This window comes from Lactuca sativa, chromosome 5 (genome assembly GCF_002870075.4).
Source record: "Lactuca sativa cultivar Salinas chromosome 5, Lsat_Salinas_v11, whole genome shotgun sequence".
NCBI classification, from domain to species: Eukaryota; Viridiplantae; Streptophyta; class Magnoliopsida; order Asterales; family Asteraceae; genus Lactuca; species Lactuca sativa.
This window is the reverse complement of record NC_056627.2, coordinates 180759506-180783613: the sequence shown is the minus strand read 5'-3', so window position 1 is coordinate 180783613 and position 24108 is coordinate 180759506. Positions and strand designations below refer to the sequence as shown.

General features: G+C 36.4%; 1 protein-coding gene across 1 annotated transcript; it reads right to left on the bottom strand.

The window, feature by feature from the left end:
- Positions 1 to 2119: 2119 nt before the first annotated feature.
- On the bottom strand, positions 2120 to 21705 carry LOC111897625 (lysine-specific demethylase JMJ26). Its single transcript, XM_042902647.2, has 14 exons — positions 21005 to 21705; positions 20791 to 20912; positions 20611 to 20707; positions 20371 to 20512; positions 19891 to 19954; positions 19052 to 19805; positions 18554 to 18883; positions 7025 to 7199; positions 6232 to 6380; positions 6060 to 6132; positions 5885 to 5970; positions 4262 to 4381; positions 3694 to 3758; positions 2120 to 3298 (listed from the first exon to the last, which is right to left on the bottom strand). The coding sequence occupies exons 1-14, from the start codon at positions 21566 to 21568 to the stop codon at positions 2284 to 2286; spliced, it is 3756 nt and encodes a 1251-aa protein (XP_042758581.1). The 5' UTR covers positions 21569 to 21705; the 3' UTR covers positions 2120 to 2283.
- Positions 21706 to 24108: the final 2403 nt, after the last annotated feature.

The following is a 24108-nucleotide window of genomic DNA, read 5'->3' as shown; positions in this document are numbered from 1 at the left end:
CTAGTTCACTATTGATGTTTTGGTTTGGATGTTGAATGACCTTCACTATGGGTAGATTGGTTAGAGTTGTTCGGTATGCAATTGACGAGTTCGACATGAGAAAATTGACTTCGCTATGGGTAGATTGAACACAACTTCGCTATTTGGCTTAATTGGTATGAAGGCTTCGCTATGGTCGATCGTTGTGTGATAGTGAAACTCACCATAAGCTCCTGGAAAGCGAAGTGCAGTTGAGAAGAAACAGAATGTGTCGATTTGAATCCCTAAACTTTCAACAAAATGACAATTTTCACCCACTTCGACATGGGGTTAAAATTTGTGTTAAAAGTTGAATTTCCATTTTAAACACCTGTAGTTTTTGCAAGTTGGTAGAATTTACCCAGTTTCGACATTGGGCCAAAAGTTCTGTGCAATGGGAAAAAAATTTGTATCAAAGTCACTACAGTTAATGCGAATTGACACTTTATGTCCAGTTTCACATTTGAGGTTATTTCACCGCAACGGGTCACTGCGTAATTTCGAAATTGAAGTTTCTACCCAAAATTTTGAATATTTCGCCAAGGCGGTCCGAGAAGAATCGAATTCGAAAATTGTGATATTTTTGGATTTTCCGAGTTTATGCAAAAAGTTTATGTCATGTGTTAAGGGAGAGTTTTGTATAGAAATTTCGAATTGAGCGCTTTCTTATTCTTTTTCAGTTTTATAATCATTTTTCGATTATAAAAAGGGGGAGAGAAATAAATATGAGAATTCAAAAGTTGTGAATTTTTCTTATTATGCGGGATTGAAGTCCGAAGTGACCTTGAGCAATTGAAGTTTATGAAGTGATTCGATTTGAGATTCGGAAGTGATTTGGTTTTCCCTGTTCATGATGGGTTTGGTCTTAATGAAGATATTTGGGGTGTGCTTTTATGCTCAAATTTGGGTAATTTGGTGGAGGTTTGGATACTCTTAATTACCTTTTGATGCTCGGTTTGTAAGGACTCACACTCTAGAAACCGGATTGGAAAGTCATTGAAGAATTGAAGATTTGAAGTTCATTTCTACAATTGTCTCACTTAAGGCTTAGTTCGTGAAGTTGCTCATTTTTGGAAGATTGAAACCGAGTCATCCATTCCTAACTTTGAGGGGGAGAATGTTGGGTACAAAGTTCTCCATTAGATGACCGGTGAAGGCTTGACTTGAAAAGACCCACTTGCATGTAGTAATGATGCCTTGTAACATGAGAGAGAGAGAGAGAGAGAGAGAGAGAGAGAGAGATGTTAGCACCTCTATATATAGTGGGTTGCATACCACTTGTAGAGTGTGCTTGAGAGATGTAGTTCATAGTGACTAAGAAATGGGATATTTATGGAGTTCTAGATCTAGTTCCTTTTTTGTACTCATTCCTATGATCGAATGCATCTTTTAGCACCCAAATCACCGTATACTTTGTGTTCTTTTAATTCTGCATGCCAAATCAAATGCTTATAATTCACTACAAGGATCCTTAAAGAACTCAACTTGACTGCAGTAGTATTCGCATTACAATTTAAAAGTTACTTTGAAAATATTAAGTCTTCTGTTGTTTACTCTCAATGACAATGCTTTATGAAACACCGGAAGGGATGGTTTTTATGAATATATTATTATTAATTTTTATTTTGGACAAAAAACATATTTTTATCCTATTGGAAACAAATTGTTACACAATAGATAAATAGATTAAAACAACATAATGATTATAACTTGATATGAACGACATGACAAGTGGGGATTTTTATAAGATTAGAAGGTTTTCTTTTTAAGATCTCGTATACAATTTTTTTTTAGGAACGACAAATCTAATATAATTATAATACTCGTAAATCAACCTATGTTTCAGAGGAGATTTGAACCTTGACCTCAAATAGGAAAGACATCACTAATACCGCTGGGCTAGAAGCCCTTTGGTGTACACAGAATACTTGAAAACAGGTTCATTTTGCCTATGTTTTTCCAGCAACCGCTTTCTTTTTACATGTCACATTTCCAGGGTAAATAGATGGAAGGGAGAACTATAAAATAGGTTCTAGTTTTTTATTTTATTTTTATAAATGAGCAAATAAAACGGCAAAAAGATATGCTCTTAGAATCTATATGAAGTTCAAAAATGGTGCTGTAGGATTTATGATGAGTTCAATAAGCATGATCATGCAGTAAAATAAGTAGAATTAAAAAGAAATAAACCAAGTTACAAACATTCGCATCATTATAGGTACAAAAGATGCTCATGCATGATGAGTTCAATATACACTGCAATCACTATCCACACAACATCGCCAAGAGACGGCGTTTAATGTCTTCATCTTCTGGCGATAAGTGGTCTTTCATCAACAATGCATTGAGATGCATGTGATACATCTTCTTATTCTTCCTTTCTTCCCTTTTTTGCTCCAACTCGAGTCTTTTTCTCATGAGTTCAACTTCATTGTCTCTGGTAACCCTCATGGCACGAAGTTCTGCAACAATTTCATTAGGAGACGAAGAAGACTGTGAAACCTTAGCTTTTCCTTTAATTTTAGATGCATCTCCACTCGTAGGAGGGTGAGCCGTTGAACCACCACTATTTGGCGTTTCTGGGTTGGAGTGGAGAGAATAGTCCCCTTCTTTACTAGTAACCCTCATTGCTTGAAGTTGTGCAACAAATTCATTAGGGTTGGAAGAAGGTTGTGATACTTTACCTTCTCCATTTATCTTAGACGTGTCTCTACTATTTGGCACTTCTGGGGTGGAGTGGACAGATTGATCCCCCTCTTCACTATTCCTTGATCTTTTTGTGTTTCCACCACTTTCTTCATCACCCACTTCATGTTCTGAACAGGAAGGTGTTGACTCGTGATCCATCTGTAATCCCAGTTTGCGTCTAGTAGAGTTTTCAGTATGTTGCGAGGTTTGAACATTTTCTGAATCTATCTGTATTCCCACATTGCCTCTAACATCGTTTTCAATATTGGGTGAGGTTTGGAGATTTTCACAATTTATTTGTAATCCCACTTCGCCTGTAGAAACATTTTCAGTATTTTGCGAGGTTTGGATATTTTCAGAATCTCTTTGTAGTTTCACTTTGCCTCCAGCAACATTTTCAGTATTTTGCAAGGTTTGGACATTTTCAAAATCTAGCTGTAGTTCCATTTCGCCTCTAGCATTGTTTATAGAATTTTGCGAGTTTTGGAGATCTTCAATGATTGGAATTTTATCAAGATTCGAAATAAACTGAGAACATTCATTGTATTGTGGGATTGGAGAATCATGGGAGTCTTCAAGATGTTGAGAGTTCCTGAAAAAGTTGGATATGTTAGATCCTTAGCATGAAAGTAAAGAGATTAGAAATGAAATGTTGGGTAAGTATACGAAAATATAGAAATACAAGGGTTTTATTTATAGAGGGAAAAAATGTGAATTTAGGCTTATGTTTTTTTTTTTTTTTTTTTTTTTTAAAACTAATAAGGTCTGGATTATAACCAAATACGTTCTATAAAAAACTAATATAAACCAACCAAAAGAAAATGCCACATGGAAATTACAAAAAAAAAAAAAAAAATGGACAACCCATGGTTCCATGACTGACTTGTTCATGTTTTCTTTTCATTTTCATTTTTTTTCCAATTAATTTCTTTTTTGTTTTATTTGTGACAGATTCAACCAAATTGCCGATAATTGGTTTGAACTTACTCGGCAACTAAATACTTCAAGTCCTTCACAGCTGCCTCCACTGCATAGAGTGCCATTTTCTTCACCTGTAAATTAGCAGCAAAATAAGCCATGTCACCAAGATAATCTATAACAAATGAATTGTAATTAAAGAAACTGTTAATATTATGAGCATATATACTCTTACTTTGTTTATGAAGTACGAAATAACATGGACTAAATGAAACCATGCATAAAATAAAGTCAGAAAAGCATGTATTCTGACAAGAAATGGGTGAAAACCAATATATAACAGTAGTTTAGAAACTTTATTCAGTTCAGTTTTAATTTAAACTTCAGAGAGCTGTTTTCAGAAGAAAAAACAATACAGAAAAGTGGACTGTTACTTGGTAAGAGGGAAAGTTGCAATTATATAAAAGTGTCAAAATGGATAGTTTGGACAGGTTCTATAACAGTGGTCACATTGATACAAATACAATAACCCTCGTTTCTCAGTCAGGACTCAGGATACAGAAATACCACATCTGAACCGGAAAATGTGCAACTTCAGAAGTGGTGACATTGCAAGATATAAAGAAGGGATTTTTACCTCCAATTTGTCTTCTTTTGCCTTGTGATTTTGGGGGAGAAGGCGGAAATCTTCAGTTAACCGGATGCATTCACCAACGTTTTCAGGAGAAACAAATTCCAATGCAACTTTTATACATGACTGCACAAAAAAAAAGAAGAACTTATTTATCCCTTGGTATAACACGTAGATTCAGAGATGAGTTCAATAAAAAAATGGCAATCAAGACTATTTTTTAATCGATATCAGGTCTCCCAAATATAAGGTGATCAGGTAATTAATTCTATCACCCTATAGTCCTCATATTAACATATATGAGCAAGGAAGCAAACTTATTTACTAGCATACATGAAATTTCATGCTTGAAATTTGTCAATTATCAAAACAAACATAGTTGTGTTCCATATGCATCCTCTAGATCTTTTTCCTTAATCCATAGTGGCATCTAAGGAAACACCTTTGGGCTCTAAAGGATTCTGATACGACCTAAACCCTAAACCAGAGAACCTGTAACTCGAGACACGGGGAAATCTCCAAAAAGTTCAAAACTCAGAAATTATTATTCATGCCCTAAAACGATGACAAAAGCCCTATAAATACTTTCTTCCAGCCACCAACTAATCCTAATCTATAATAAAAGATTACTACTTTTAAAAAACAATAAAAAAAATAAATACTAACTATTTAGCTGATGAACTTGACCAAATCGGCCCTAAAACCTTCCAAAACTGACATACCATGGTTTAAATCAGTTCCAAACCACAATTCACATGATATGCCATTTTAGCAGTCAAGAATACTCTAACTCAACCATAGTCACTTACCTTTCTGACCATGGTATAATTCACCAAAGCCCTGTCCTAATTAATACTCCTCAACAGAATAGCATTATCGAACAAAAGAACTATCACCTTGATTGGCCACCCATGCAATTGAACATGAAAAATGTGTTCCTAGAGGTGACCTTAGTGAAGAAGTTTATATGGAATTTCCTCCAAGATTCAAAAAATGCAAGGAAAGGATGTGTAAGCATATGAAATTTTGAGATGATTGCTTTCAAATGCTAGTTTTCCATTAAGACATTTATATAAGATCCGTTCATTGTTGAGGACAAACAATTAACAAGAAAAGTTGAGAAGAATTAATAAATCCCCATGAGACAACTAATTGAATAATCAGTTGCTAATAAACTAATACACAAACCTCCTAGGCTTCTAGCCTTAAGTAGTTGCAGTGGTGGACATAAACATCATTGGTAAGCATGTAAACTTGATCAAACCATCACTAAACACCATTTTATCTCCTAAGGCATGCAAACTTCAGGATGGGCTTATTAGTAAGAATGTCATCATATCAAAGAGTGATAATTATTTTGTAAAAAGGAGTATCCTCTATGTGTAAAGCTAACAATATACAGAAGACTAAATACCCTTAAAGATAAAGATAAACATGCAGTCTCAACAACCAAGAGATGACCATTCTTTTCAGAAAATGGATCTCATAATAATATGCTAGTTAACAGCTTAGTGAATTGCAACTCTGCAAATGATCCCACAACATCAAACATTGATCCCTATTAATTCCAGATGGAGCAAAGTAATGCAGCGAAAAAAAAAATCAAAAAATTAGTAGTAAGTTGTTAACCCTTAAATTTCTAACTTGATGGACGCAACCAGCAGGTATAAAGACAGCATCCCCAAGCTTTTGGACAAAACTCCATGCTTCAATTCCTAATGATCACCAAAAAATTTAAGCACAATCAGAGATTTTATAACTGTGAAAGGTGATATATTATAGAGGCTTGCAAATGCATACTAACCAAACTCTTCTTTGAGCTTCCTTTTATGGTCCATGGTTAAGTAAAATGTTTGGTCATGAATTGGGTGGATAACCTGGAGCCAAAAAAATACAATTGAACAATTTAAAAAATTACTATGTTGGATTGTGATGCTACACACAAAAGAATTTCAACTAAAAGTAAGGATTAATACCTGCTGCAGTGGAAGACAAAAGGCATGTCTAAACTCTTTGAAGTGTTTTTTGAGATATTCCTGGAGTTTAGGAGTATCTTCCCTCCTAAACACATCCCACAAAGCACCTCCCTCTTCCAGATCAGAATCAGATCCATCCACACAACCACCTGAAATATCACACTTGTTATCAACTTCTTCAATAGCTTCTGTTAGTTAAAGTAGTGCTAAGTTCTTCGTATATGTATGGTCTATCAGATTTTTCAGTGCAGTTATCCGAAAATTTCTCACTTTCTTTCTTGTGTTTTCATTGTGTCCCTGAACTCTTTTCAGGGAATCCTTATGTTCCTCTTAGGAGGCGTTGGTTTGCAGAATGTTATGTAAGGAATTAGAAATTTGGAACGTGAAGAAATTGAATTCGGTCACATGTTTGGTTGGCAGTAGATAAAATAGAATTCTTGAGCTTTCATGAGCAAGAAGATGGAGAGGCGAGAGGCAAGAGCCATTTACTTGTAAAATTCAAGGATTTCAAGGGTATTTTAGTTTTTTTAACAAGGAGGAAATGTTAGTAATAGAATGTCATGATTTTAAAATGGGATGTTGATCCATTAGTTCAAGGATTTTGTGAATTTCAACCAAATTCAATTCCATACTCATTTGCAACCAAACACGGAATCTGAATGGAGTTGAATTCCATTTCAAGCTAAATTCCCCGAAATCCAGCAAACAGAATGATCCCTTTAACACATGAAACATATAAAGAGTCACTTATCAAACGAGTTTCTGTTTACTTTAGATTCAACATGATTGTTACCAGGTCCCACTTCTTGTTCCTTCAAGCAAATAACTTGCTCAGAAGTAGCATCTTTCGTGTTATCAATGTCAAGTTCCCTCTGATCCTGAGCTTTGTGACGCTGTTTCAATTCATTTATCTTTTCAAGCTCTTTAGGTTTGGGAGTCACAGTTGTAGAATGAGTCAACACATTCACCTGCATGTTGCCAGAAAACACTTTAATGAATGAAAATACATAAAAACCAAAACAGATTGATTGTGCAAAATAAAAAATCTGTCACTTTGTAATAATTCTTTACAAGAAAACCTGTGTTATGAAAAGTTCAATTTTTGCAAAATGATTTTATTTTGACATCCTAAAAGGTTGAGACTTGAGATCAGGGTACTGTATTTTTTATTTAACTTTTTAAAATAAAGCCCGATAATTTTCTACCATGAGCTAATATCATGCAATCCACCTTGATGTTCAAACTCTATTAGATATACCAATATAGTTGATTTTATTGTTGTATATATCCAGTTGATAGTTAGTCGCTATCCATCATGATATCATATCAAAGAAGGTGGAGGTCATTTAACAATGTATCATAGTATCAAAGCCCAAAATGAAATTGACACTGTAGCACAACCAAGTTTGGTGTTTGTCCAAGATTGTCAATATTGTTTTTTTTTTTGCGCTTAAAGTTATCTTTTAATTGTTGAATAGGGGATCGACCCCAATGTTGATGATTTTAGTGTTATCAACATATTCTACTGTAGTTCTTATTAATATTGAGATAGGTTGAGTTCTATTTGCTCACTGAGACTAGAGGTGCGGAGTGCACACTTGGAGTGATAAATGTGAGTTCGAGATATGGGCGTCTAGGGGCAACGCCCCTGGCAGGGTCTAGAGGCAGCGGGGCAACGCCCCAAGCGAGTCCAAGGGGAAGAGCCCTTGGCGGTGGTTGTGACATCATGATGATGTTAGATTCGGTTATGTCTAAATAACCATATTTCTAACTATCATTTTGGCGCCAAAATGCATGTAACCACCATTAACCAACCTCCAACAGTTTTCTTACATCTATATAAGGATGATAAGTGTTCTAAAAACAGGTTGGAACATATATACTCGAAAACAGATTATACAAGCTCTTTATACATCAAACACAAAACAACAAAGTACTTTTTATGTATAATATTCAGAAGTGGTCTGACTTTTAAATTGTCATTCTTGGAGTATCCCAAATCAGATCACATAGGGTCAAAACCATAGATTTTAAAAAGTGATTCCAATCACGATCCTAAAAAATATCCAAATTTATTGAGATCCTTGAGGCCCAAAATCTTACACCCAACATTTACGAGTTTGTAGGTTACCGTGCTTAGTTGGCACGGGTGACATGGAGACAATAGGTCACATCATTGCATGTAAGAATCTCCCAAGCACCAGATTGTATGTGTGTGTGTGTGTATATATATATATATATATATATATATATACACACTCTTATCTCCCAAGCACCAGATCGTATAATTAATATCTATCATCTCTGTTGAAGAGGCGAAACAAATGATGACTAAAAACACCTACTTGATCTTCAAAAACTCGCATTGCTCAACTTACACGACAACTAAGCAAACCAGCTTATATCTGTGACAACCCAAAATATAAGGACCAAGCAAGGTCTAAATTGTAACCCTATTACAAGGAGAACCTTGAAAACCATTAGAATATAAGTGCATGTATATGGAAGTATGCACTTTGGAAGTCACATACAAGTTAACCTCTTGAAAGTAAACAAAATTTAGTGAGATAAAACTAGATAAATGCATTTAAATTATAAGGACAACATAATTATGTTTGCTATTAATTAAGACCATAAAAACCTTTCCTACAAACTAACCAAGACCATGAACTACTTCTTATGGACCATGGTTGGTCGTGAACAACTTCCAAGGAATCACTTTAGTCGTAAACCACCCTAAAGTCACTAGTCTAGACCGTGAACTACCTTAGGATACTTTAGCTAGGCCGTGAACCACCTTGGTGGACCTTTATTTGGCCGTAAACACTAAAGGGAAAACTCATTTAGGGAGTAAACACCTCCTTAGGAAGCATCTTGAGAGTAAACACTTGCCAAGTATCTAGACCATAAACACACTTCTAGAAGGCATCCTGAGCATAAACACCTAGAAGGCATCCTAGGGCGTAAACACCATATAGATTCCAAACTTTGACCATGAACACCTCCCTATGAGGCATTTGGGCGCAAACGCTTAGATATTTTAAGTGTTTACGGATTTATGAGTTGTATTTTGGCCATTTTCCCATACAATCACAGATTCTTATGAATTGTCCAACATTTCTCCAAGCAAACATCATGTCAACTCCACACTCTTATTAATGAACGAAAACTACTCCTCCCCTTATCCTTTTTAACGTGAACCACATCCCATTCATCTCATTTCACTTTCTGTGAACTCCTAAATCACTCTCAAGCATATTCCAGTTTCAAGCCTTAATTCTTAAAGCATTCCCTAGTACCTAGTAAGTATTTCAAGTTTTGGTTAGTGATTCTATATATTATCTTGTTTAATTCATCATAGTTACACATAAAGTTATGTGTTAATATTCTCAGGAGTTAGGATGTTCCAAGGTTCAAAGAGTTTATCAAAACTCTTCAAGTGTTAAGACTTGAACTTCTCATCATCTCTCCAAATCACCCACAATCAAACCAAGGTGAGCTTCATACCCCACTCTTTTCAAGTTTTCATTCTTTTTTTTTTTTTTTGGGGGGGGGGGGGGGGGGTAGGGGGTAGGGAATACAAGTCAAATCTTGTTTAAATCTTTGGATAATTGTATGTATTTGTATGTTTAGATGTTTATGTGAGTTGAAATGATATTATGTCATATTAATACTTCATAAACTTGAGATTTCACAAACCCCATAATGTTAAAACTAAGTTATATTTGTATAGATCTATATATTTTGTATTATAAGCATAAAACTAAGCTATTAGGTAAATATATGATGAGTTACACCAAATTTGTAATTTTTGGTTAATAATACTATTACCATTAGAACTTGTGCAAACTTTAAGACATAATAAATTTTATGGATTTATATGAGATTTTGGTGGAACTAGTGAAAATATTTTAGTCTCAACAGGAAGATAATATTTTGTTTGTAAAGACCTCCATAAAATTTTATGTATGTCAAAACACCCTACAAGACATGGCTATTTACCTAAAAATAAATGTTGCTAATAAAACAACCATTAGGGATGTTATTCGGGTCGGAACCGAACCGACCCGAACCCGAATAAACCGAAAACCGAATAAAGGTAATTGTATCCTGAATAACCCAAATAACATGTACAAGATAATTAATGAGCCGAATATCCTGAATAACCCAAATAACATTTACAATGTGATTATAAATATTGTATTTTGTATGACTTTTGTAGCTTATGATAAACATGAATAACACGGATTAACTATTCTTGATATATAAATTGTAAAATCCAACCACGACAATCTTAAGATATACTTATTAAGCAACATATTAAACACTAAACATTAAACATCCTAAACACCCAAAAATCTATCTATAAGTATATAAGTTATACATTAAACATTACGTGGGTATTTTGGGTAACGATCGATAGAACACAAGACCGAATAAACAATCGTGCAAGGGGAAAAAAATGTGACTTTTCATATTCGGTTCGGTCCTTTTGGCCCGAATAAGTCCTTATTCGGGTAACCCGGACCGAATAACCCGAAAACCGAATAAGCCTTATATAGATACCTGAAAACCGAATCGAATTGCTTATTCAGATCTAATTTGGTTCGGTTCGGTTCGAATTTTCAGGCCAAATTCTCATCCCTAACAACCATATTATGTTATACCATTTCAAGGGTTTAAAACTTGGAACATTATGTCCTATTTATAACCTTTCGCAACTTGACAAACTATTAGTGATTATTTTAAATTTTCAATATAAATGATTTTATCATGATGATTTCAAAAACAGAGTTTTTATGACGGAAATATTTGCGTGTCATAAAGCTACATTCACAATTTTACACAAAGAAAACATTATTTGCATTATTTAACAAAGGGAGAAAAACTCGCGTACTTTCCATTAAGGCTCTTGTGAGACTAGTTTTGTTTTCGTCGTACCTATCTAGGTACATTGTAAGTCCTGTGTTTATAACCAGAGTCCCCTGGAGGGGGAGCAGGATAATTGTGTATAGATCTATACGGGGTTGACACCCCACACCTGTGTTGTTCGCTACAGCTAGACCAACCAGTCTAAGGTGATAAATATTTGGACCGTATCTGACGCCTGAAAAACGTCAGGACAAGCGTTCTCGTCATATCTGTATGGTTATAACGACTCATATAGAGGAGGGTCCTAGCGACATTGGATTTACGTGGATTATACACCCCATTAATTTCATAAAATACAAAACTATGTTTCATATATTTTATAAACTACTTTCACAACTTTGGTCTTAGGGTTTTAAGACTACGACATCTTTTATATACATAAAATATAGGATTTTTTGGGAAAACTTCTTTGCGAAAACAAACAAGGGAAAACCAAGGAACATACACTCAACTATACACTATTTTACAAAGAATACCCACTCTGCTAGTTTTACAAAAACCCATAACTATATTAATATATTTTGTAAATCTGATTTCACAACTCCGGTTTTAGGGTTCGAGGACCACAAAATCTTGGATTCTTGGTATACAGAAAACATAGGATTTTCTGGGAACACCCTCTTTTCAGTAACAAACAAAGGAAAACTGAAGACCATGCATGCAATTATGCACAATTTTGGAACAAGTCATAAACTACTTTTTATAGAATATTTTGGTTATTTTATTTGAGTTTTACAATGAACTATGAACAAAGTCATTACAACGTTTTACCTACAAAAATGCTTATGAACTTACTAATATTTTAGTTGACGCTTTTCAAAACGACTTGTATTCTTAGAGATCTAGTAGACAGATATTCACCACGAGCAAGGCCTGTCATCGCTGCATTATGTTATTTCTACAAAAATGCATTATGTTATTTCTACTTTTGTTATTCCGTTGTTCCGGTTCTGGGTGTGACAATATCCCTCCATCAAACTAATCTTCGTCCCTAAAGCAATTCAACCGTGAGATTTAGCAACTTGACCCCTGACTTCGTATTTAACCCTAAGTTCAAACCCTCTTTTGTTCCTTTCCCTCTTTAATCTCTCCTGGATATGATTAACAAGAGGCAAACAAACTTGGCAAAATATATAGCTTAACTGATAAATGCCAAGTCAACAGGTATATATCGTCTGACAGCTTCAAAGCTATCAAAATGGTGTCAATGGAAACATTTAATATGCATCCGCCAATTTACTACATGATATCCTTCAAATCTTCAATTCCAGTCTCGGACACAATACAATTAATATTGTATCACCTAAATCTAAAACTATATGATATCCTTCACGCCATCTCATTGAAAACACTTCATATCCATACGCCAATTTAGCACGAACCATAATTTTCCATTCTCGTATATAATAAGCTAATAGCATGGGCACCCAACAAAATCAAGTCGACCATCAAACTTTGTGACATCCTCTCCAACTCTTTACCAACAACCTTTACCACATCCGAGCAATCCTAGTTTTACTTCTCTATTGGAAGATAAGTTAATTCATTGTAATCAAACAAGTCGTACGAATTTTGGTCAATCATGTATATTAAGGAAGCATATTAAATTGTCTTTTTGTGATTTATTGTCCTCTACTTTCTCACAATTTACAATTATACATAGCAATGTATGTACGTCACCTATCCTTCAGCATCAACATGCATAAATAGTGCGTCGTTTTTTTATCTTTACACAAACTACCCATAGACTTGTCTCCTTGGTCATAACTCACAGGTTTTGGCACATTTATCCTATTCGTCGCCCTTATTCGAGCCCAATTTAATGCAATCATAAAATGTTTCCATTGTGAATGCTTTCTAAAGCTACTTTTCCAATTTGATGTTCTTGTTTCCATGGTGCTCTAGGGCAGCAATTACTGATTTTTTATTCTTTACTAATAGTAAAAAGTAGGATCCGAAAAAGATTGATGGTTTCTTTAGACACATCAAGGGCGAGTTGACGAAACAAAATTGTCATTCCAGCAATTCCATGACATCTTTTTCTCCAAAATATGCAATCCTCATGTAATAGAAATGGGACTCTCATAAAAATGCAAGTTTAGAAGAGAAACTAATTTTTCTTGAAACAAAAGAAAAAAAACAAAGTTTTCTTAACGATGCCTAAACAGCCAAGTTGATAAGCCCAAGACTTTACTAATTGGTAGCAGGGGCAAAAAGGGGAAATAGGTGAACTTTTCGTGGCTGTGCTGAAAAGAAATGGTTCAAGGGGCATTTCAGTATTTTGATAAGCCTCCAACTCACATAAACGCCTCCCTCCTACCGATCAACACACCATTGGCGACCATCATTCGGTAGGTTTAACGACAGGTTTTTATCTTTCAAAACTCCCACTCAAGTTATATTGCATCTCAAACAATCTCCAACACCAGATTTCAAAAAAGAGGTGATATAAGCAAGTTGGATTATCAATTCTGGATTTTGTTGAAAACATAAGCAGATTTTGCCAATCTGTTACTGTTTTCATAAATGTGAGAGTTTTCATGAATGTTAGACGAATGAAGAAAGGAAAACCAGACAATGTTATCATCAACTGAACTTGGAAGGATTATGTTACGAGTACAATTATTGGATTTTTGTCTAATGTTTACGCTATGGTTGTTGGGGTATTTGGAAAAATACATGTCATAGAAGATAAAAAAGTTGAAGGAGCTATATGTGAACATCCTAGAGGGTGTTGATAGCTTTTTTGTTGAGAATGAACAGATGAAACTGATAAACCAAAGACAACACAGAATAAAAGATAGACCACAAATGTCAATTCAGTTGAGACTGATAAACTCCATGCTTTCGAAGCAAGGATCTCTCCAAAATAGTTTTCACTACAAGTTTTTCAATGATCCTACTCAACCAAAACTGGGAGTTTAAATACTAGACTAAAGCAAAAAGCATATACCCTCCAGCACCATAGGGGTCCCTTGGGACAGAACTGACATCTAAGGATAATGCTCACCAACAAAATAAAGGACCAATCAACATACATAAATGATCCTCCCCCACGATTCTAACAGTGGCCACCTCCTGGACCTTCTTTGATAAACCAAGAATGGTTTGGGCTTATCAATACCTGCAAACCAAACTTTGACCTTGTCCTTAAGGTCGAATTCTGGAAACTGCTGTTTGAACCTTTCATAGTCTTCCCATGTAGCTTCAGTCTCAACAGTACCTTGCCATTGAATGAGGACTTCCAGTTCACCTGTTTCGTTTCCTTTCTTTAGTCTTGCTCCCTTGAACTCCTCTAGTTGGACCACAAGCTCCAGTTCAACATTCAATTGGGGAGGCAGTTGGGCTGGGGTAAGGGGGACCCCAAAAGCAGGCCTTAATTGCGAGACATGGAGTACCGGGTGAATCGAGGCTGTTTTGGACAATTCTAACTTGTAAGCAACCGTTCAAATCCTCCTAATGATTTTGAAAGGGCCATAATAGCGAGCAACCAGTTTTTCATATCGGCGTCGAGCTAAACTCTGTTGTCGGTATGGTTTCAGCTTAAGGTACACCATATCCCCTTCTTGGAATCGCACATCTCTTCGGCTTTTGTTTGCTTGGGTCTGTATTTTCTGTTGGGCTCGCATTAGATGGACTTTCAAATCATCTAGAATAGCATCCCGATCTTCCAACATCTTATCCAAGGCATCGAGCACCGTCACCTGACCTTCGTAACGCATGATGGGCGGGGGATCGCGACCATATAAAGCACGAAAATTAGTACATTTGGTAGACACGTGGAATGATGTGGTAGGCGGTGCTTCATTTTAGTTGGACACCGTGTAATTTGAACAGCTCCACCCAAAACTGGCTTAAGAAAATATGATCCCGGTCACTCACTATTGATTTTGGCAGTCCGTGAAGTCTAACGACCTCCTTAATGAAGGTTTGTGCCACCGTCGCTGCACTGAAGGGGTGCTTGAGGAGTATAAAGTGAGCATATTTGTTGAGTCTGTCTACCACCACCTAAATGGTTTCCCAGTCGTCTGACCTTGGCAAACCTTCGATGAAGTCCATAGTGACTTCATCCCATGTATTCTCGGGAATTGGAAGAGGCTGCAGAAGACCCACCGATGAAAGACTACTATGCTTGCATTGTTGACAAACGGAGCATTCTTTCACATACTTGTTGATATCGAATTGCATTCCCGACCAATAGAGCTCACTTGTGACCCTCTGGTAAGTCTTCTTCTCTCCCGAGTGTCCCTCCACAGAAGAATCATGAAATTCCTTGATGATGGCCGGTATTAACTTCGATTTCAAGGGTATCACCGGTCGTCCCTTATACATCAAGCGATCCATATAGATGTTGAACCCTTTGTAATTTCCAGGTGTCATTTCTACCCCCAACTTGATTTTTCCAATGAACTCATTTTTTTTATCTCTACAATGGTGGATGTTCCCGGCAGGATAAGGAGTCTGCTACACGATTACTAGCCTCGATCCAGTATTGGATGTCAAATGTAAAACCCATCAATTTGGAGACCCATCTTTGGTAGTCGTTACCAATTACTCTTTGCTCCATAATATACTTAAGACTCAATTGATCGGTTCGAACCATGAATCGTCTTCCGAGGAGATACGGACGCCATTTTAGGACCACCTTGACAATCACCATTAATTCTTTTTCGTAAATCAACTTTAACCTTGCTTGTGTTCCCAAGGTGTTGATGTAAAAGACCACAGGTCTACCCTCTTGCATTAGAACCGCTCCTAGACCGGTCCTAGAGGCATCCGTCTTGATCACAAAGGTTTTTGAGAAGTCCGACATTGTTAACATCGGAACTGAGCTCATGGCCTGTTAGCGTATCCCTTCACGAATTTTCGATAGTACCCTGTGAGGCCGAGAAATCCACGCAGAGCCTTAATATTTTTAGGAGTGGGCCATTCCACCATAGCCCTTATCTTAGATTCCTCAACTGTTACCCCCTCCTTGGAAATCTCATAACCTAAGTATAAGATTCTGTGTTGGCTAAATTCACACTTCTTAATGTTAAGATATAGTTGATTCTGTTGTATGATTTCCAAGGTGACATCCACATGTGTGACATGTAACTCTTCAGTCAGGCTATAAATGAGTATGTCGTCAAAGAACACCAAAATGAACTTTTCCTCGATTGTCAACCATCAAGTGGTAACCCTAATTGACCCAGGGGTCACCCACAATTTCATCTCCACCACTCTCGTTGCTACCCTAGAGCTCCCAATTAGTGACACTGAACCATATAGGATACGAACACAAGTTCTAGGATTCCACTGTTGGACCCACTAGGTCTTGGGTCGTCGTGGGTGAGTCTTATCCATACCAGTCAAGATTAGGGTGTTAATACCAAAGTTTGGAGTTACAACATTCTTACCTCGTTCTAGCTTATCCATCTTTCCCACTAGCACGTCAAGTTTTCGAATGATTTCATTCTGCAGGATTTTGTTGTCTTCCATTGCTCTGGCTTGTTGCTAATTCACCAGCTTTTGTTGTTGTTGCTCATCCAGAATGGCTCCCAGGTTCTCCTCTACCATCTCTGACCTCTTCTCCAAGGAAGTTGTATTCTTTTGGGGAGCGACCATTGCTCAGATACCAATTGATAAACCAAAGACAACACAGAATAAAAGATAGACCATAAATGTCAATTCAATTGAGACTGATAAACTCCATGCTTTCAAGAGGCAAGGATCTCTCCAAAATAGTTTTCACTACAAGTTTTTCAATGATCCTACTCAACCAAAACTAAGAGTTTAAATACTAGACTAAAACAAAAAGCAAATGCCCTCCAGCATCATTGTGGTCCCCTGGGACAGAACTGACATCTAAGGATAATGCTCACAAACAAAATAAAGGACCAATCAACATACATAAATGTTCCTCTCCCACGATTCTAACAGTTGACCTCCTGAATTGGGTTTGTCCCCTATTTTAGCTTCCTGGACCTTTGATAAACCAAGAATGGTTTAAGCTTATCAGAAACTTTATTGAGGCAACGCTATCAAGAATGGTTCTCAACTTCTTGTGAGCATTAATGAGGAAATCTTTAATCATTTGCTTTTAGTTCAGGAAAAAGAAATTTATGAACAATTTACAGCTATAATTGGATATAATGGTAGCAGTGGAAGCAATATCTTGAGAATCTTGGGCTACTTCCTCAAAGTTGAGAATCTAAAGCTTGTATCCCCTAAGAATTTGTTATGAACTCAACACACAATTATCTAAACACAATGGAACAATGGCAGTCTCTATATGGATCTCAAGTTCATAACAAGAAATAAGGAAAAACAATAAGATATAGCTATTCGAGATGCTAAGGTCTCCAAATGTAGAAGAAACTTCTAATATTCTGCCTGCCTCTAAATGAAATGAACTCTCCCTTAAAAAGACTGTCAATGACAGAGGATCTGCCTTATTTCCCAAATTACCCTTGCCGTCCTGCCAACTTTTTACTGCCATCGTGGGTGTTTGTAGTCCCCACAGAAGTTGGAATCTTTCTGTGCCTTCTTCTCTGATAGGTGAAATGCAATGGTGGGTGCACTATAGGATTCCACAAACAAGACCAAAATGGTTGAATTGCTTAGATACCATTTGTCTACGAATGGTGATGAAAATGACCGAGAAGTGGTAAAAAGGAGTTAGGATGTACAGGTCCTTAAAGAAGCCCCACATAAGTTTAAGAATATTGTTAAGGCATGGAGGACACTAAGGGGGTTTCTTGTCCTAAAGAGCAGTACTTGTCCACATCTGTGTTTGTTAATGAGAATAGGAATGTCGATGAAGTTGTTAAGATGATCTTGGATGCAGTGGAGCAAGGAGCTGTAGAGAATACAGATCATGGCAAAGACACGAACAAGTTAGAGAGATCTCCTGGACGGATTTGGGTGTTGTACATCATTTTCATTCACCTTGAGGGCAAGGTGAAAGTTTGGGCCATTGGTATTGATAAGCCCCAGACTTTACTGATTCATAGCAGGGGCAAAAAAGAAAAATGGGTGAATTTTCATGGCTAAAAAGAAATGGTCCAAGGGCCTTTCCGTATTAATATTATTGCAGGCTTTTATGTTAGTGGTAGTACCATGGTAGTGGGGTCGGTTTTTGTAGAGAAAGGTAGCTAAGAATTGATTTGTCAAGAACTTTGCTTTTTTTTGGAGAGTCCATTTCTCTCGAATAAATGGGATCATTTTCTTAATATTATCATAGTTTGATTATCAGTTCAAGAATGTATCAGGGTCAATCACAAATTCAATTCCAATGGTACTAGATGAAATTGTTGATGATCTTGCATCTGCCTAAATTCAATGACAAAAATCAAAACAGGAAATCTCAAGCAATAAAACTTGTCTTAACCAGATAGAAAAAGCATACCACATCAGACATGTCGCAATGAAGTTTAGTTACTGAGTCACCACGTCCCAATTCTTGATGAACACCATAAGCTATATAAGTTTTAGGGCCCATGTCTGGCTTACAAGATTTTTCAGGCAACTTCACTGCAAGATTAAGGTAGCCATCACGAGGATGTGTATATTCTTTAAAGGGTAGAGAAGTGATGAATTCAACGTCATGACGTGGCAACCTTTCATCAAATAAACTTGATGGGGGCCAATCTTTCAACTTTAGGATCTTAGGCCACCCGACTTCATCATATTGACCTTTTGTATACCATTTAAAAAAGCTACGAAGATTTATATCAACCTGCATGTCATGACAAAAGTTGATTAGGCCTGCATATACCCCAAAATAGTATTAACTTGGAGGCAAACAATCTAACCAAAGAACACAACCAAATCAATTATGCTGAAAATAAATGGAAGTACATTTCAAATTCTTGCATTTAGCCCAAAAATGACATACTTAACCCACCTCACACCAATCTAAACAATTAAGAGCGGACACATCCAAGAGCCGATCATGACTGAGATTTGTAATCTGGCGAAAAGCACGCCACATGACCATGGGTTCCCAACTCAACCCAAGTGTAGTTTCTAGAACATTGCTGACTATTACTGGCTCCCCTTTTGACCAATGCCACTGGAAATGCTTCAAATCTCCAGCTTTAATGTCTATTGCACGCTGACAATACAAGTAATTGTCATTAGAACTTTCACGTGAAGCAGCTTTACGTAACTGCTTATCACCACTATCATTTCTGCTCAAAAAATCTGAACATGTGCACCATTTCTCAGGCATATCCCTCATATCTTCCTTCAGTTTGTGCGTCTTCAAGAGATTTTGCGCTTTGTCCAACAAATTTGAAACAGTGTCAAGGGACTTTATGCACATCAACTCTAAAATCCCACTACCACAACCACCCATACTTTTTGGAGGACAAGGAATTCTGCCATCATCCAGAGACTTCCATTCATGACTTTGCTTTTTCTTTGGAGTATTATGTCCCTTCCTTCTGTCCTTGGGGGCTGCGGCAGCCTTCTTAGCTTGAAGGGGCTTCCCCCCATGTAAGTAATCATGACCTGGATCTTCATATTCAATGATAACTTCTTCCTTGTTTCCTTGAAGGTTGCCATCTCGCAATTCCAAGCAACATTGAAGGCAAAGATCATAATGACAAGAAGGACAGCTTCTATGCAAATCAAAAATTGAAGTTTTACAGCAGTCGCTGCATACATCAGGTGATAATCCATACAAGAAACCATTATAAAACAAAACCCTCATATACTTGTAAAGTCATTGAAATGACATACCAATACATGCGCTCATCCCAGCTGCACTTTGCCCTCTTCAACTGTATGTTAGATAAAGAAGAGCCTGTCCAAGAAGATAAAATTAGGGAAACCTACATAGATTATGGCTGGTAGCTAGCTATCCATGCACACCATCCTTCTAGTGAAAAAAAAAAATCACTATCATCATTCCAACTCACCATCAAGCCAAAGAGAAACAACTGAGTGAAAAAGACTTAACAAGAGAGACATATGATTCTTGGTTAGAATGAAATTATGCAACACAAACTTTGAGAGTTCAGGTTAAGAAGATGATTTTCCTTGCAGTTTCCTAAACTCTCAAGCCTCAATGATGAACACAACTCACTTAAATCAAACCTCTTTGCATAGGAATGAAACAATAATCATCAATAGTCAATCATATGGCAGTACTGATTTAGATTACAGCTAAAATGTAAATTTAGAGTTGGACATACAGGGATACCAACAATAACAAAATACCTTGAATTGTAGACTCTATTGCTTTCTCCTTTGTTTGCTCCTCGTTGAGACGCTTCAAGAATGGAAAAAGCACATGCAGAATATAAATAGAATATCGAGCTTTTTGATCATCATTAGGTTTAAAATCAATCTTCTCTTTGACCTAAAAACCACCAACAGATTCAGTATCACATTTCCTATTTTGGTAAGAGTAGGAACAGGAATAAGTTCCATAACAAAAGATGAGCTGCAGGAACCAACTCTAGGGTGCACATCACGCAAGCAAGATTTACAGTTGCAAATGTCTAAGCAAACAGGGCAACGCTCAGCAAACATCTCATCTGTCATGTTAGGATACCTGGAAAACAGAGTAAACAACATAAATTATAAATGAAAAAGCTGTATAAGAAAAGCAAATTCCATATACATAACAGCTCATACCATCTTCTCATGCAAGGCACACAGTAACGTTTTATAGTGCAGCTCTGGCACCTTACAACTTGTCCCTTGTCGTTCCTTTGACACTGATGGCACATGTTTGAAGGTACTTTAACTAGATTTCCCTGCAAATTGATGAAAAATAAAGAGATGATGTTTGATCACGCAGACTTCTTTAAGAAAAGGAGAAAGAGAAACCAAGGACACAGAATAGTACATTTTCATCAGAAACAAAGTTCTTGGCATAATACTTTGGCTTTGAACCATCCTTCCTACTTGAGCTGGAAGGTGTACCGATTCTTCCCTTATCGTATTTGAAAATCTCAGCATAATTAATACCATCATTCCTAGTACTTCTGATGGGCTTCCGTTCCTCATTTTTGTCCTCTTTGTTGTTTACTACTTCGTTAATACCGTTTCCCTCTCGATCAGGAGTAGCAAAAGCAGTTTGAGCATCAACCATACCTTCTGCTGCTTCTTCTGTTGACTCGTTATCATCATCACTTGACAAGACAACAATCGTCGTCATTGTCCTTTCTTCTTCTATAGAAACAGCCTGCTGTTTCTGACAAACAAATGGTTTGATCTTCTTTTCTTGAGATTTAGTAGCAGTACCGGTGTTCCCGCTGTTCTCTTCCCGACCTCTTTTCCTGCCTATCTTCTTCTGAAAGCCCTCTTTCACCTCTGTTTCAGAATCAGAACCCCCATTTTGTTCTTCGCCTCCATCACCATCGTCGTTAGCCTCAATAAGATTTCCGTTCTTCTTCATCGTTGTCGCCATCAATAAACAGAGAATCGAAAAAAAATGGATTTTATCCAGAAGAGAGAGAAGAGGGGTGTAATTAGGGTTTTGAAACAGTCTGGGATCGCTGTGTATTCAAAAGAGGGATTCCCGCCTGTTTGAACTCCACTTCGCGGGTTTCACGTAGTCTATGTTTACTAGTCACGCAATAGTCCCTCGAGCGAGAAGGTTGGTAGTTTGTAAGGTGGCCAAAATTGATAATAATTTTTTAATTTTTACGTAAGTTCTTTTTCGTTTTTTTTTCCGGTTAAATATGTAGACCATGTCTAAATAGAAAAAGATGGATCATATGTGCAGCCGTTAATAAAAATTTATTTGTTTTTTCGCGATGTTAATAAACTAAAATTAACCATATATAATATTTTATAATAATTATAAATCAAAATTTTACTTAAGTTCTTTTTTGGTTTTTTTTTCCACTAAAATATGTAGACCGTGTCAAAATAGAAGAGATTGATCACATGTTTCAGACATTAATAAATAGTTTATTTGTTTTTTAACGTCTATTACAATAAATTAAAATTAAACGTATAATAGTTTATAATAATTATAAATCAAAATTTTATTTTGTTTAATCGTATACAAAACAAATATAAAAATCATTTTGATGATATGATTTTTAAAGTTGTTTGTATAAAATAATTAAACATAGAATTTGTTAATTAATAATAAATAAAATTGTTAATTTAGCAAACAACATGTTCATTTTGCTAAGACAAAATTGCAAAAATGGTCCATGTGCTTATCAAATTTATGTGGTTTTGATCCAAAAAGTTTATGGTGCAAAAATGGTCCGTTTTTTGATCTTTTTAGTGTTTTTGGTCCCTATCAGCTTGAAAAATACTATTATGCCCTTATATATATATATATATATATATATATATATATATATATATATATATATATATATATATATATATATATATATATATTCAAATGTTTTTAATTAATTAAGAATAAGAAAAGGCCCACCCACCCACCATATTCATTTTCCCTTCCTCCATCTACAACCTTCATAAAAAAACCCTTCAACATCATCAACGTCTTCTTCACAAGCCTTCCACCGTCGTCAATCCCCCCCCCCTTTCGCATCTCCCCTCCCCTACACCTTCACCTGTAAACACCATCTACTCCCTACGTCCTCGATGAGTGCAGAATTGTCGTCCCCAACATCTGGTACACCTCTCACACCACTCCCTCTGTGTGAGGAAACAAAGAAACATTTTGTACTCTAAAATTCATATACCCCGATCTAAAATCAACGGATGAGGTTAATGGAGGTGGATCTAAAATCGTGAAGCAAAATCGATTCACCATCATCTTCTTCGAGTTGCAGGTTTTAGAACAGAGGGAGGAGAGGCAGAGTTACAGGTTTCCTTTCCCCATGGAAGGGACGAACTTAAACAGATGTATGGTAGAAATCGAACTCGCCAGAGAATATTTAGTTTACTACAAATCAGCGACACTCACTCCTGAGAAAGGAAGAGAGGGTGAAGTATAGGTGGAATCGAACTTGCTGGAGAAGGGGAGAGTATGGTCGAAATCGAACCCACTGAAGAAATAGAAATGTTAGATCTAAAAACCCTAGCTAGGTGATGGAGTTCATTTATAGATCCCAAACAACCGGAGAGTAATGACGTTGATCAACGGTGGCAGTGGTGAAAGTCGGCTCAGGCGAGGTGTTTCCAAAAACTGTCTATTAAGCAAATTCATTTCTTGAAGGATTAGCATAATTTCTTGTTGGGATTCGAGATGGGAAATTGTTACAATGATTCAAATATTGTAAATCAACACTCAGTTGATTGTATTTCTGGACATTATTATTAAAGCTTGGATTTTTCATGGTATTTGGGACAATTTCATCTAAAATCTAGGTGGAGATGGATGTGGTTGAAGGTGGTGGTGGTGGTGGATGATTTGTGGCAGTCAGGGTGGTCGTAAGGTGGGATTTTTTGGTGGATACAACATGTTTGTGTTTCTTGAGAGAGAGATTGGTAGGAGTGGTAAATTAGGTGGGTGGGATGGGATTCCTTTTAATTTTTTTTTAAATTAAAATAATAATAATAAAATATAAAAATAAATAAAAAATAACTATTTTAGGGGCATATTCATCATTTTAGGTGGGGTATGGACCAAAAGCACAACAAAATATCAACCATAGGGACCAAAACAACACAAGGTATCCGAAATTGGACCACCGTTGCATCACCAAACTTTTTTGGACCAAAACCACATAGACAACCATAGGGACCATTTTTGCAATTTTGTCTTTTGTTAAATTTTTGAAGATGATGGTTATTTTCCCGGGACAAAATTGCAAAAATGGCGTCACACCCCCGAACCAAGGACCGGCAGAAACGTCCAGGGGCGGATGACATCATGATAGTATCATAACAATTGAATATGAATGAAACATAGCAACCAAACAGCATACATTGAGAATACAATCTTCATAAGTTTACAATTTGAAAATTTTCAGGTGTTACACAAAAGCGACAGAATTGTAAATTCCATAATGC